Source organism: Lontra canadensis, unplaced genomic scaffold, assembly GCF_010015895.1.
Source record: "Lontra canadensis isolate GAN:19392208 unplaced genomic scaffold, GSC_riverotter_1.0 scaffold64, whole genome shotgun sequence".
In the NCBI taxonomy this organism is placed as follows: domain Eukaryota; kingdom Metazoa; phylum Chordata; class Mammalia; order Carnivora; family Mustelidae; genus Lontra; species Lontra canadensis.
The window spans coordinates 8,810,601-8,826,232 of record NW_022631058.1 but is presented as its reverse complement, the minus strand read 5'-3'; the positions used below and the strand labels follow the sequence as shown (position 1 = coordinate 8,826,232).

The 15,632-nt window shown below is 37.1% G+C and overlaps 1 protein-coding gene across 7 annotated transcripts in view; it reads left to right on the top strand.

The window, feature by feature from the left end:
• EML5 (EMAP like 5) overlaps positions 1-15,632 on the top strand; it is a 171,622-nt gene that overhangs the window by 99,209 nt on the left and 56,781 nt on the right. For all 7 annotated transcript variants that reach the window (XM_032878580.1, XM_032878579.1, XM_032878577.1 and 4 more), the window contains one exon: positions 2,551-2,692. In XM_032878580.1, the coding sequence (XP_032734471.1) occupies positions 2,551-2,692 (142 nt within the window). The remainder of the gene's footprint in view (positions 1-2,550; positions 2,693-15,632) is intronic.

Genomic DNA, 15,632 nt, shown 5'->3' with positions numbered 1-15,632 from the left:
ATCTTGGTGAGCACTGAGTACTGTATGGAACTGTTGATTCACTCTTGTTTTCCTGAAACTGACACTGTATTATTATCTACACTGGAATTTAAAAAGTATGTAGATGTATGCACACAACAGAAGTACATTCCGATGTATTAAGAAAAAACATGTACAGTAGTCTTTGTAGTAGTATTCTGTGGATCAGTTTGGGGAGTGGCATCTCTTAACAATATTAAATTATATCAATGAACATGGGATCTCTTTTTTTTTTTTAGATCTTCTTTAACTTTTTTCAATAGTTTTATAGTTCACAATATAGAGATCTCAGTTTTGTTTTTTAAAATAACAGACCTCATTTATTCTAATAATTTTTTAGTGGATTTTTCAGATTTTCTCAACATAAGATCATATGAGCTGTAAATATAGTTTTAATATTCCCTTTCCAATCAGAATGCCTGTTACTTCTTTTTCTTGCCTAATTATCCTGGCTGGAATCTTCAGTACAATGTAGACTGGAAGTAGTGAGAACATCCTTGTCTTGTTTCTAATTTTAGGGAGGGAGCATCCAATATTTTACCATTATGTTTAAGTAATCTCTACACCCAAGATGAGGCTTGAAGTCACAACTCCTTATCATTAAGTTTAATGCTAACTGGATTTTTCATAGATGTTCTTTATCAGATTGAAGAATTACTCTTCTGTTCCTAGTTTGATGCTAGTTTTTATCATGAAACAGTATGTACTTTGTCAAATGCTTTTTGTCTATTGAGAGATGATCATGTGGTTTTTATTTTATTCTATTGATAAGGGATATTACATTAATTAGTTTTCACCTTTTATTTTTTTTATTTTTTATTTTTTTTAAAGATTTATTCATTTGACAGACAGAGATCACAAGTAGGCAGAGAGAGGCAGGCAGAGAGAGAGAGGAGGAAGCAGGCTTCCCGCGGAGCAGAGAGCCCAATGTGGGGCTCGATCCCAGGACACTGGGATCATGACCTGAGCCGAAGGCAGAGGCTTTAACCCACTGAGCCACCCAGGCGCCCCAGTTTTCACCTTTTAAACCAACCTTGCATTCCTGGGATAAGCCCCAGATTGTTTTTGTGTATGATTGTTTTTGTATGTGTTGGAATCCGTTTGCTATTTTTGAGGATTTTAGCATCCACATACTGTACATAAGGGATAGTTGGTCTATAGTTTCTTTGTGATGTCTGTCTGATTTTGCTATCAGACTCCTTGGCTCCATAAAATGATTCGGGAAGTGTTCTCTCCTCTTTGATAGTCTTTTTCCCTGCCATACCCAGCCACTAAGTCCATTACATTGCTGGCTGATTGCTCTACTGTTCTCAAAATTTGCCCCAGAGCATAAATTGCCCAACAGATCAAACTGATCAAATTCAGGCTCCCTAAAATGGACATCCATTCCCTAGATTAGTGTTTGAGATTTATTTTGACTTGAAGCATTCTCCCCTGAGATTACCCTGGTTCTGTTGGACAAACTCACTGGCCTTCTGTTTAGCTTATATAAATGATAAGTACCAGTTACCTCCAAGTAACTTTCATCATAACCTTCATTGTTTCCAAAAGCATCTTTAGGCTTAAACTTTCCTATACTATGTAATAATGCAGTCATTTCATTTGAGAAGAGATTAGGAGCTGTTTTACTGCTTGCTTCTTCCTCCAGGCACAATCTCTGATCCAAGGCTCTGGAGTTGAGGGTGAGAGCAATGGAGTGCTCCTTTTTGAGTGTTCCTTGCTTTAGAAGCTGAGTGCTCAGTTTAGGGTGGGAGTATTGGGGAGTAGTAGCCTTAGGTCTTCTTGGATTGTATTAAAGCCCCTGTATTCTTAGTGGCATGACTCCCAATGTAGAGCCTCCATCTCAGAATAAGGGGGTCCATCAAGGATTTAACCTCTAGCAGGTAGCTGGGGGCAAGATGAAATGCCAGTCATCTGCTCCTTCTGGGAAGATAGCCCATTAGATTAGGGGGTAGAGAAAGAGAGTGCCCATACTCTGTGTTCTTGGTTACGTCAGGCTGGTGTGGACTTTTCAAGTCGGTGAGTTGGAAAGAGGCAGGAAAGGAGTGGGTCTCAGTTCAAATATTGCAAAACTCCCATTGTTCTTACCAGATTTTAGCAGATTTTTTGAATAAATGTTTCTTTTGTCATAACTCCTTGGAACCATTTCCAGAGACCTTAAATTTTTTTTTTTAATTTCATCAGTTTGACTGGGGAGTAGGTCTACAGCGCTCCTTACTTTCAAATGCACAGAGTTCCTCCTGTATGGCGATTTTTAATATTCCAAGGCAGCCAATTCCTATTCTCTCCACTCAGTGAAATTTCAGGATTTTTAAACTAATTTTGACACTAACTTGATTATATTGTAATTGTGAAGAGAAGGTTGATACAAAAGCATTTTAAGGTATAGTCCAAAGATAAAGAGAAAAGTTTTATTAGATTACTATAGTATTTATTATCCTATCATTATATATTATCAGTTGTTGTCTGTAGTTTTCTTCTAAATACGCATATATTTAGGTTAAATTGATCTTAACTGTGTTCTCTTTGTAGGGACACATGGAAGGAGAGGTGTGGGGTTTGGCTACACATCCTTATCTGCCCATCTGTGCTACTGTAAGTGATGATAAAACCTTAAGAATATGGGATCTCTCTCCTAGTCATTGTATGTTGGCTGTCCGGAAACTGAAAAAGGGTAAGAGGCTCTCAGGCTTGAATATAGAATAAGTTGTCACAGTTTTCCAACCCTCATAAATGTAAGAAAGCAATAGTAGGTATATAAAAAAGACTTTTAATATTTATTCCATGTATGCTTACTCATGATGATATATAAAGAAAATTATACCCAATCTTTGCTTTATGGCACCTCCTCTGATCATACCTATTTTTCTAAAATACAGTCCTAGGGACACCTATCCTGAGCCGGTTTGCAGTGTTATGTTGGAAAGAAAAAATACAGGAATGTAGGAAGAAAACAGAAGCTAAATTTTCCACCCTTTATGGCTAAGAAAAAAGGCCTTAATTTAAAAAGAGGTACCAGAATTGAAGGGAGGACATTTTAGGGTGAAACAGAACTGAGCACATTTGTAAGTACCAAATGAAACTAGCCTGTCCATATAGAGAGATAAGAGGTGCCATTTTTAGAGCAAAGCAGATATTATTAACCTAGGGCAATTAAGGATGTACAGATAACTTTGAATTTCTTAGTGAGCTGGTAGGGAATGTTATTTTATAGCATGGAGGCGTTGTAGGAGGAGCTCTTGTTGAAAAGTTTGGAAATTGTGACTATAAGAAGTGAGAATCCGCAGATGAAGGAAAGGATTGTCAGGCCATAATAAGGGCCAAGTTGAACTTAGGTAACATGAATTTGTAATTTATTTTTATTTCCATCTATTGACTTAAAAGTTAGAGTCTGTTCTCTTTTTTTTAGTGTTACTATATTTAATATTTATACTTAACTAAAAATCTGAAATTAATCACAACCTCTAGAATAATTGAACCCCAGTCACTGCCCCTTCTCTCTCTGTCTCTCTTTTGAGTTATGGATGTTTCATTCTTTGGTGGGTTTTTCTCCCTGAGAACTAGAAAAGATTACCAAATATTATCTCAGTGGTTCTGTATTGAATTTTGCACATGAAGGTTTACAGTAAAATCATAAAACCACAGTCACACCTTTGTCTACACAGGAAATCATGGTACCAAATATTCTTTTCTTCACAAGGCCATCGGAAATCCTTATCAGTCAAATTTGAACATACTTGCTTTTAATACCCCTCAGATTTTTTTTTTGTTTAACTTTCTTTTTTTAATTGAAGTATAATTGACATACAGCATATTAGTTTCAGGTGTACAACATAATGATCTAATATTTGTATATATTGTGAAATATATTATGAAATATATTGTGATCATTACAGTAAATCTAATTAACATCCATTGCCACACAGTTACAAAATGTTTTTTTATGATGAGAATTTTTTTATCTACTTTATTATTTTTTTTTTTTAAGATTTTATTTCTTTGACAGAAAGATCACAAGTAGGCCGAGAGACAGGCAGAGAGAGAGAGGGGGGTAGCAGGCTCCCTGCTAAGCAGAGAGCCAGATGCGGGGCTCGATCCCAGGACGCTGAGATCATGACCTGAGTCGAATGCAGAGGCTTAACCCACTTAGCCCCCCAGGCGCCCCAATGATGAGAACTTTTAAGATCTCCTTTTTTAACAACTTTCAAATACACAATACAGTTTATTAACCATAGTCATCATGATGTACATTATATCCCCATGACTTACTGATTTTATAACTGGACGTTTGTACCTTTTGACCCCCTCACCCACTTGGCCCACCTACCAGTAGCAACCACTAATCTTGTTCTTTGTATCTATAAGCTTGGTGTGTGTGTGTGTGTTTTGTTTTTGTTTTTGTTTTGTTTTTAGATCCCACATATCAGATGGTATGGTATTTGGCAAATTGTCATTCATTTTTATGGCTGAATAATATTCTGTTGTGTGTGTGTTTACACACCATTTTCTTTATCCATTTTTCCATCATTGGGCACTTAGATTGTTTCTGTATCTTGATTATTATAAATAATGATGCAATAAACATGGGGATACATATACCTTTTTTTGAATAAGTGTTTTCATTTTCTGCAGATAAGTACCCAGGAGTGGAATTGCTGCATTATGTGGTAGTTCTGTCTTTAATTTTTGAAAAATTTTTTTAACTGCAATTGGGTATTATTATTTAACGCAGTGTTTACTTAGGTTTATCTATGCTTATACATTTCTTTGTTCATATTTTCTTCTTGTATCTCAGATATTTTTTCTTTTATCATTTTTTTTCTAAAATACAGTCTTAGGGACACCTGGGTAGCTCAGTGGGTTAAAGCCTCTGCCTTCAGCTCAGGTCATGATCCCAGGGTCTTGGAATTGAGCCCCGCATCAGGCTCCCTGCTTAGTGGGGGCCTGCTCCCCCCACACCTTCTGCACGACTCTCTGCCTACTTGTGATCTCTATCAAATAAATAAATAAATAAATAAAATCTTAAGGAAAAAAAAATAGTCTTAAAGAGTTTCTTTAATAAAGACTTCTTTGTCTGAACCAGCAGCATTCCAAGTGTTCTGTTGCACCTGCAAAAGTATCACTGACATTTTAATTCATCTCTTTTTTAAAGATTGTTTTATTTTGAGAGAGAGTGTGCTCATGCACTTGCAGGGGGAGGGGCAGAGGGAGACAGAATCATCAAGCAGACTCCCTGCTGAGCACATAGCCCGATATGGGTTTCCATCCCAGGACCCTGAAATCATGACCTGAGCAAAAACCAGGAGTTGGCCACTTTTAACTGAGCTACCCAGGCACCCCTGACATTGCAATTCTTAAAAAGCAAGCTTATTTTTTTGTTGTTAATGTATAGTTCACACACAATGTTACATTAGTTACGGGTATACAACATAGCAATTCAACTTCTCTATACATTATGCTGTGCTCACTGCAATGTACTACCATTATCACTATATAAGACTATTACAGTAGTATTGACTATATTCCATATTCTTTCATCCCTGTGACTTACTCATTCCATAACTGGAAGCTTGTACTTCCCACTCTCCCTAAAAAGCAAACTGATTTTTATTCCACTTTATTATCATTGTTTTAAAATTTTTGATAGATGGTGTTTTGCCGCTCTGGGTGAATTACCACCACCTCCCTCTCTGCCTTTGGTATACTATTACTGATTATGTTTTTGGGTGTTTTTTACTCTTATTCTTTAATGTTAATTTAACTGCTTCTGGAGTTCTGCTTGAGAGTTATTCCCCTCATTTCCTTTGTTCTCTTATTTTATTCTATAGTTCTGTAGTTTAATAACATTATCATGTATGGTGCTTCATTTTTATCTTATTCTGTTTAGGATTTGTTGTGCTTCCTGAATTTGTAGATTTATGTCTTGTATCAGACCTGGAAAAAATTATCTTCTAGTATTATTGGCTGCTCCTAGGAATAGATCTTCATATTAGGTTGTGGAGAAAAGACATAATTCTGTGTGTTTATTTATTTATTTATTTAAATTTTATTTTTTATAAACATATATTTTTATCCCCAGGGGTACAGGTCTGTGAATCGCCAGGTTTACACACTTCACAGCACTCACCATAGCACATACCCTTCCCAATGTCCATAACCCCACCCCCCCAACCCCCCTCCCCCCATCAACCCTCAGTTTGTTTTGTGAGATTAAGAGTCACTTATGGTTTGTCTCCCTCCCAATCCCATCTTGTTTCATTTACTCTTCTCCTACCCCCTTAACCCCCCATGTTGCATCTCCTCTCCCTCATATCAGGGAGATCGTATGATAGTTGTCTTTCTCCGATTAACTTATTTCGCTAAGCATGATACCCTCTAGTTCCATCCATGTCGTCACAAATGGCAAGATTTCATTTCTTTTGATGGCTGCATAGTATTCCATTGTGTATATATACCACATCTTCTTTATCCATTCTTCTGTTGATGGACATCTAGGTTCTTTCCATAGTTTGGCTATTGTAGACATTGCTGCTATAAACATTAGGGTGCACATGCCCCTTCAGATCACTACGTTTGTATCTTTAGGGTAAATACCCAGCAGTGCAATTGCTGGGTCATAGGGTAGTTCTATTTTCAGCATTTTGAGGAACCTCCATGCTGTTTTCCAGAGTGGTTGCACCAGCTTGCATTTCCACCAACAGTGTAGAAGGGTTCCCCTTTCTCCGCATCCTCGCCAGCATCTGTCATTTCCTGACTTGTTAATTTTAGCCATTCTGACTGGTGTGAGGTGATATCTCATTGTGGTTTTGATTTGTATTTCCCTGATGCCGAGTGATATGGAGCACTTTTTCATGTGTCTGTTGGCCCTGTGTGTTTATTTTTAAATATTCTCCTCTTTTATTTTTGTCACCATTGATTTAAAAGGAAAATAGTGAGGGGACCCCTCTCGCACTATTGGTGGGACTGCAAACTGGTAGAGCCACTGTGAAAAGCAGTATGGAGCTTCCTCAGTAGTTAGAACTACTCTGTGATCCAGCAATTGCTCTACTAGGTATTTACCCAAAGAATACAAAACCCCTAATTCAATACATACAAAGTTTACAGCAGCATTATAAATGATAGCCAAATTATAGTTGAAGTGTCTATCAACTAATGAGTAAATAAAGATGTAGTGTGTGTGTGTGTGTGTGTATATATATATATATACATATATATATATATATATATATGTATATATATATATATACATATACACAATGGAATATTAGTCATAGGAAAAAAAGAATGAAATCTTGCCATTTGCAACAACATGGATGGAGCTAGGTATATTACACTAAGCAAAATAAGGCAGTCAGAAAGATAAATACCATATAATTCCATTTACATGTGGAATTTAAGAAACAAATGAGCAAAGGGAAATAAAAAGAGAGAGGAAAACCCAGAAACAAGCTCTTAACTATAGAGAACAAACTGATGGAGAAGGGAGGACCCAGAGCGGAGGTGGGTGGGAGAATGCGTGAAATAGATTAAGGAGTGCACTTGTTGTGATGAGCACAGGAGTTGCTGTACAAGTGTTGAATCACCATATTGTACACCTGAAACTAGTATTAGCCTGTTAATTGAAATTTAAACAAAAACCTTAAAAAAAAGGAAAGTAGATGGATTTTTCTTAACTTCAAAGAGTTACCTGTGGTTTTATACTAGTTAACTACAAAATTACTGAAGTTCCAATGGTTTAAATATTATGAAACAGAGTTATCTCCTTCAAACATTTAATAACCAAATACTGTTTTCTTCAGCAAATAAATATACAACTATTACAATGCTGAGGCTTAACATTTTATAAAATTATGTCATTATAGGGGCACCTGGATGGCTCAGTTAAGTCTTGATTTCAGCTCAGGGTCCTGGGATTGAGCCCCATGTCAGGCTTCCTGCTGAACATGAAGTCAGCTTGAGGTTGCTGTCTCCCTCTCTCCTGACCCCTCCCCTTGCTTGCTTGCACTCACTCTCTCTCTAAAATAAATACATCTTAAAAAAAAAAACAAACGGCATTATAGTTAATGTAGATTGTCCTGTGAGAATTTTGCCAAACAAATGATTTCATTTTATGGTAACAAGTTATGGAATAACCAGAAGTATAAAAATGTAACATGAACTAATAATGTCTGTAATGTCTATAAACAAGTATTTTCTAAATATTGCTAACCTTTCACACTTTTCTGTGTAATGATGTATTAGAAGTTTCTGTTAGAAACCTGTACTCCCTGACTTTAGCTTTTAATTATAATCAAACCCCAATTTTTTCCCACCCCTTCCACAACTCTAATAACCACCAATCTATTCTTGGTATCTATGAGCTTGGGTTTTTGTTTTGTTTGAGATTCTGCATATAAAAGAGATCATAGAGTATTTGTCTGTCTCTGTCTGACTTATTTCACTTAGGTGATACCCTGAGGTCCATCCATGTTGTCAGAAATGGCAAGATTTCATTTGTTTTCATGGCTGAATTAAATTCCATTGTATACCATAATTTCTTTGTCCATTCATCCATCAGTGGACATTTAGATTATTACTTCTCCTTACTATTGAATATAATGCAGCAATGAACATGGGAATGCATATATCCTTTCAAATTATTGGTTTTATTTTTTTCAGATAAATACCCAGGAGTGGAATTGCTGCATTATATGGTAGTTCTATTTTTAATTTTTGTGGGAACATCCACGCTGTTTTTGTACTGGCTGCACCAGTTTACATTCCCACAGCAGTGCATAAGGTTTATTTTCCCTAAGTTCTTGCCAACGCTTGTTATTTTTTGTCTTTGATAATAGCCATTCTAATAGATATGAGGTATATCTTATTGTGGTTTTGATTTGCATTTCCCAGATGATTAAAGATATCAGGCATTGTTTCATGTACCTGTTGGCCATCTGTAGGTTTTCTTTGGACAAGTATCTATTCAGATCTTCTGCCCATTTTTAAATTGGATTGTTTTTTCACTATTGAGTTGTAGGAGTTCCTTATATATTTTGAATAATAGCCCCTAATCAGATAGATGATCTGCAGCTGTTCTCCCACTTGATAGGTTGCTTTTCATTGATTTCCTTTGCTGTCCAGAAACTTTTTAGCTTGATGTAGTCCCATTTGTTGATTTTTGCTTTTGTTGTGTTTGATTTTGGTGTTAGGTTTTTAAAAAAAATCAGCAAGACCGATGTCAAGAAGCATATTACTGCCCGTGTTTTCTTTTAGGAGTCTTATGGTTTCAGGTCTTACTTTTCTTTTAGGTTAACTTTTGTGAATGTAAGATAGTGGTCCAGTTTCATTCTTAGTGCATGTGCCTGTCCAGTTTTCCTAACACCATTTATTGAAGAGACCATCCTTTTTTTTCTCCATTGTATATTCTTGGCTTCTTTGTCTTAAATTATTTGACCTTATATTTCTGGATTTATTTCTGGGCTTTTATTTATTTCCTTTGATCTATGTGTTGTTTCTATGCCAGTATCATACTGTTTTAATTCCTGTAGTTTTATAATACAGTTTGAAATCCGGGATTGTGATGCCTCCAGCTTTGTCCATTCTCAAAAATTGCTTTGGCTACTCAGGGTCTTTTGTGGTTCCATACACACTTTAGGAGTGTTCTATTTCTGTGAAAAATACCATTGGAATTTTTTAAGTAGACTCCATGCCTAGCATGGTGCTTGAACTCACTACTCTGAGGTTGAGAGTTCCATGCTCTAGTAACTGAACCAGCCAGGCATCTCAATATCATTGGAATTTTTTTTTTAAATTTTTTGAAAGGTTTTATTCATTTATTTGACAGAGAGAGACACAGCGAGAGAGGAAACACAAGCAGGGGGAGTGGGAGAGGGAGAAGCAGGCTTCCCGCAGAGCAGGGAGCCAGATGCGGGGCTCGATCCCAGGACCCTGGGATCATGACCTGAGCCGAAGGCAAAGACTTAACCACTGAGCCACCCATGCGCCCCTATCATTGGAATTTTGATAGGGATTGCATTGAATTTGTATTTTGCTGGGGGTGATATGGACATTTTAACACTGTTAATTCTTTCAATCTGTGAGCACAGAATATCTCTTCATTTATTTTGTTGTCTTTAATTTCTTTCATTAATGTCTTAATAGGTTTCAATATATAGGTCTTTCACCTCCCTGGTTAAATTTATTCCTAGGTTGTTGGTTTTTTTTTAATACAGTTATAAATGGGATTGTTTTCTTAATTTCTTTCTTATGGTTTGTTATTATAAAGAAATGCAACAGATTATTGTGTATTGATTTTGTAGTCTGCAACTTTACTGAATTTTATTCTGACAGTTTTTGAGGGAGTCAGAATTTTCTGTATGTGATGTGTCACCTGCAAATACTGACATTTTACTTTCTAATTTGGATGCCTTTTACACACACACACACACACACACACACACACACACCCTGATGCCCTTCTCTTGCTAGGAATAAAAGTGGCAAGAGTAGACATCCTGGTCTTGTTCCTGATCTTAATTTTATTATTTTTTTTTAAGATTTTACTTATTTATTTGACAGACAGAGATCACAAGTAGGCGGGGGGCGGAGTGGGGGAGCAGGCTCCCTGCTGAGCAGACAGCCTGATGGGCTCGATTCCAGGACCCCAAGATCATGACCTGAGCCAAAGGCAGAGCCTTAACCCACTGAGCCACCCAGGTGCCCCTTGTTCCTGATCTTAGAGGAAAACATGTCAGCCTTTCAGCATTGAGCATGATGTTAGCTGTGCGCTGGTTATAGGTGGCCTTTATTACGTTGAGGTAGCCTCCTTCTATACCCACTTTCTTGCAAGTTTTTATTAGGGACAGATGTTTAATTTTGTCAAATGCTTTTTCTGCATCTGATGAGATGATCATGATTTTTATCCTTTTTTTTTTTTTTTTTTGAGAGAGAAAGAGGTTGTGGGGAGGGCAGAAGAAGAAGGGAGAGAATCTTATGGAGTCTGGCATGGGGCTCAATTTCACAACCCTGAGATCATGACCTGAGCTGAAATCAAGACTTGGTTGGTTAACTGAGCCACCCAGGCTCTGCTGTCCTTCATTTTGCTAATGGTAGTGTATCACTTTGACTGATGTGTATATGTTGAACCATCCTTGCATCCCTGGAATAAATCCCACTTGATCATGCTGTATGTTCCTTTTAATGTATTACTGAATTCAATTTGCTAACACTTTGTGGAGGATTTTTGCATCTGTGGTCATCAAAGATATTAACCTGTAATTTTTTTGTGTGTGGCATCTTGTCTGATTTTGGTATTAAGGTAATGTTGGCCTTGTGAAATATGTTTGGAAGATTTCTTCCCTCTTTTTTTCAGAAGAGTTTGAGAAGGATTGGTGTTCTTCTTTATGTATTTGGTAGAATTCACCAGTGAATCCATCTGCTCTTGAACTTTTATTCATTGGAAGATTTTTGATGACTGACTTAATCTCCTTGTTAGTAACCAGTCTTTTCAGATTTTCTGTTTCATCATGATTTAGTCTTGGCAGGTTGTATGTTTTTTAGGAATTTATCCACTTCTTCTGGGTTGTCAGTTGTTGGCAAATACTTGTTCATAGTAATCTCTTAGGATCCTTTCCTTGTTTTTTTTTTTAAATATATGTATATACTTTATATGTAATATAATGTATTATTTGCCCCAGGGTACAGGTCTGTGAATCATCAGGCTTACACATTTCATAGCACTCACCATAGCACATACCCTCTCCCAATGTCCATAGCCCAACACCCTATCCATACCCCCCACCCCTCAGCAACCCTCTGTTTTGTGAGATTAAGAGTCACTTATGGTTTGTCTCCCTCCCAATCCCATCTTGTTTCATTTATTCCTTCCCTACCCCCAAATCCCCGACTCTGCCTCTCAACTTTCTCATATCAGAGAGGATCCTTTCTGTTCTGTGGTATCGGTTGTAACACCTCTTTCACTTCTGATTTTGAGTCATCTCTTTTTTCTTGGTGAGTCTAAAGATTTGTCAATTTTATTTGTCTTCTCAAAGAACCAGCTCTTAGTTTCATTGATTTTTCTATTTTTTTATCTCTATTTATTTCTGTTCGAATCTTTGTTTCCTTTTGTTTTTAAAAAGAGATTTTATTTATTTGACAGAAGGATCACAAGAAAGCAGAGAGGCAGGCAGAGAGAGAGAAACGCAGGCTCCCTGCTGAGCAGAGACCCCCCCCCCATGGGGGTCTTGATCCTATGACCCTGAGATCACGCCCCAAGCTGAAGGCAGTGGCTTAACCCACTGAGTCACCCAGGCGCCCCCTTTATTTCCTTTCTTCTATTAACTTTGGCCTTCAGTTCTTTTTTTTTTTTTTTTCCTAGTTCCTTCAGGTGTAAAGTTAGGTTGTTTAGTTCAGATTTGTTTGTTTGTTTGTTTCTTGAGGTAGGCATTTATCACTATGAACTTACCTCTTAGAACTGTTTTACTCTATCTCATAAATTTTGTTAAGTTACATTTCCATTTTTGTTTATCTCAGTATTTTTTTAAAATTTCTCTTTTAAGTTCTTCTTTAACCCATTGATGATTTAGTAGCATGTTGTTTGATCTCTGTGGTTTTGCAAATTTTCCAGTTTTCTTTATGTAATTAATTTCTAGTTTCATACTGTTGTGATTGGAATAGATGCTTGATATAATTTTAGTCCTCCTAGACTTATTAATACTTGTTCTGTGGCCGAACATTGATTTGTCTTGGAAAATGTTCCATGTGCACTTGAGAAGAATGTATATTCTCTTGTTTTTGGATGGATCTTCTGTAACTATTAAGCCCATCTCATGTAACATGACATTAAAGGCCAGTGTTTCCTTATTAATTTTCTGTCTAGATGGTCTATCCATTGATGTGAATGTGGTATTAAAGGACTCCTACTATTATTATATTGCTGTCTACTTCTCCCTTTAGATCTGTTAATCTTTGCTTTATATATTTAGGTGTTCTTCTGTTGGGTACATAAATATTAACAAGTGTTATGTTCTTTGTTACACTCACCCCTTTATCATTATGTGTTGACCTTCTTTGCCTCTTATTACAGTCTTTATTTTAAAGTCTCTTTTGTCTGATAAAAGTATGGTTGCCCAGATTTCTTTTGGTTTCCATTTGCCTACAATGTCTTTTTTCATATATGCACTTTTGTCTTGTGTGATCTTATTTCTATAGAGTGTTTTTTGGTTTGCCTCTCTTTATTTCTCTCTGCTTATTTTTGTTAAATTCCACATGTGAATGAAATCATATGGTATTTTTCTTTCTTTGACTTATTTTACTTAGTATAATACTCTCTGACTCTATCCATGTCATTGCAAATGGCAAGATTTCATTCTTTCTGATAGCTGAGTAATTAACAGCTTTCTCTTTCACATCTGCTGTGTAACTTTTTAGGTATTTGATTCTGAGAATTCTCATTTTTAGAAATTTTGTTTTCAAATTACCTTAGACTTTTTTATAACATATCATTCCTTGTTAATGTTTTAGCTTTTCTCTCTTATGTCTTTTATCTTTACCTATCAGATAAAGAATATAAAATCTAATTATCTGACACCCTTTAGGATCTGATTATGCTTTGTTTTTCTTTCTGGTGTTTAGGGGTTGTTTTCATGCTGACCCCTCCTGGTGTACCATTTTCTTTTGTGCTTGAAAATTTGGATTGTAAATGTATGTTTAATTGGGCTTTCTTTACCTGTAGGGATTCTCTGAGGTCTTACTGGATTAGGATGGGCTCTATATTAAATGGCTGGTATGTGTTCTTACAAGAAGGCTATGTGAAGACCCAGAAACACAGATACAAGGGGAGAATGTGGTGTGGTAAGAGGCAGACATTGAGCTGATGCATCTACAAGCCAGTGAGCACAGAGAACTGATGGCAAACTCCAGAAGCCAGGGAGAGGCAAGGAAGGATTCCTTCCTAGAACTTTCAGAAGGAGCATACTCCTGCCAACACCTTGATTTCAGACTTTAGCTTCCAAAACTGTGAGAGAAGAGATTTCTTTTGTTTTGTTTTAAGCCACCCAGTTTGTGGTAATTTGTAATGGCAAAACTCTAGGAAGCCAATCCAGTGTTCACATTCACTTGTAGAAAAAGCCTTTGAACTAGAGTAAGAATTATTCATACAGTTGAAACCTTGCTTAGTTGACTGTCATCTCCATAAAGCTTGAGAGAAGTAGGAAAATAATATAACTCTAGATAACTTAAGATGTTAACAATGCAGTTAGTTGTCAGATTATTTTACAATTTGGAAATAATGTCTTACATCTTCAGTACTGGTATTTTGGAACTTAAAAGTAACCTAGAACTTGAAAACCAGTACTGTATGAATACAATGACTGTATAATCCTTCAAAGATTCTATATTTATCCAACAGGCCCAGGAGCAAGACTAGTCTCCTATGCCTGCCAGGCAGCTTTGGCTTTATTTTACTATAGTTTTCTGCCTTCTATTTATTTTTCATGCCTGGGGAGTTTTTCTTAGTTTTTAATAAGCTCAGCTATGCATTTAAAAGGATGCTTATTATGTAAATGTTTACTCAAACTCAACTTTCCCCCTACTCTGTGCCTGCCCCCAACCAGCTGAATAGGGTTGAATAAAATGTGCAGTTGCTGTGATAACTAGTCTTACTACCCTTTTGTTTCTCTGCTGTCCTTTGTAGCAGAACTCCTCCACACAGGTGATGCTCACTTCTCTGTTTTCACATGACATTAGCTTCACAAACCACTCCAGTTAGGCTTTTGGTTCGTTGAAACTGCTGCCAGTCTCTTGGTCAGCTCTGGCTCCTCCCCTTACGCACCTCACAGTAGTTCTTGATGTAATGCATTCTTTTCTGAAAGGCGTTCTTCACTTGGCTCTGAAACCCATGCATGTCTTTTCCCCCCTCTACTTTATTAACTTCTTTTTTTTTTTTTTTTCTTCCCTTAACTGACTCTCCCTCTTCTTCCTGCTCTCTACATATAGAAATGCTACTAGGTTTTCCCTGGCCTTTCCTGTTTCATTTGTTCACTTACACTTTGTGTGATTATATCGGTTTTTGTACAGTTAGAAGACAGACTACCCTGCTACTAGGCCTAGTTAGCTGAGGGAGAATGAACAAAGAAAGAATTTAAAGGAGATGCAGATATGTTTAGAAAGACTGTGAGTCCCATCCTAACACTCCGTCTGTCAGTGGTGAAGAAGCTTGCCGAAGAGTGTAGGCCTCAGTGGAACAGAGAAAGAGTGGTCACTGGTGATGGAAAAGCTTGCCAGAGGGTGCAGGCCCGAGCTGGTGGTGAGACCACTGCTTGGAGAAGAGCTTAACCTAGGGAAAATGCTGTTTTACAGTGAGGGCTGCTGCTGTCTTAGCAGGGCATCTCGCTAGAGGCTGAAAATCACAGCTGAATCATTAGGGCCCTTACTGTGATGGTGGGGGATCTCGCTAGGGGACTCTGAGTACTGCCCCCAATGGGGAATGCTCCAGGCTCCCCACATATCAGTGCTCTGGCTCAGTAGGTAAAATCTAACACTGAAGAAGAGTCCCTTTCTCCTGCTTTGAACTTGTAGTGTCTTTCTAGCACCCTCTATTGGCAAAGGCTTGTATCAGTTAGCTGGCAAAAGGCAAA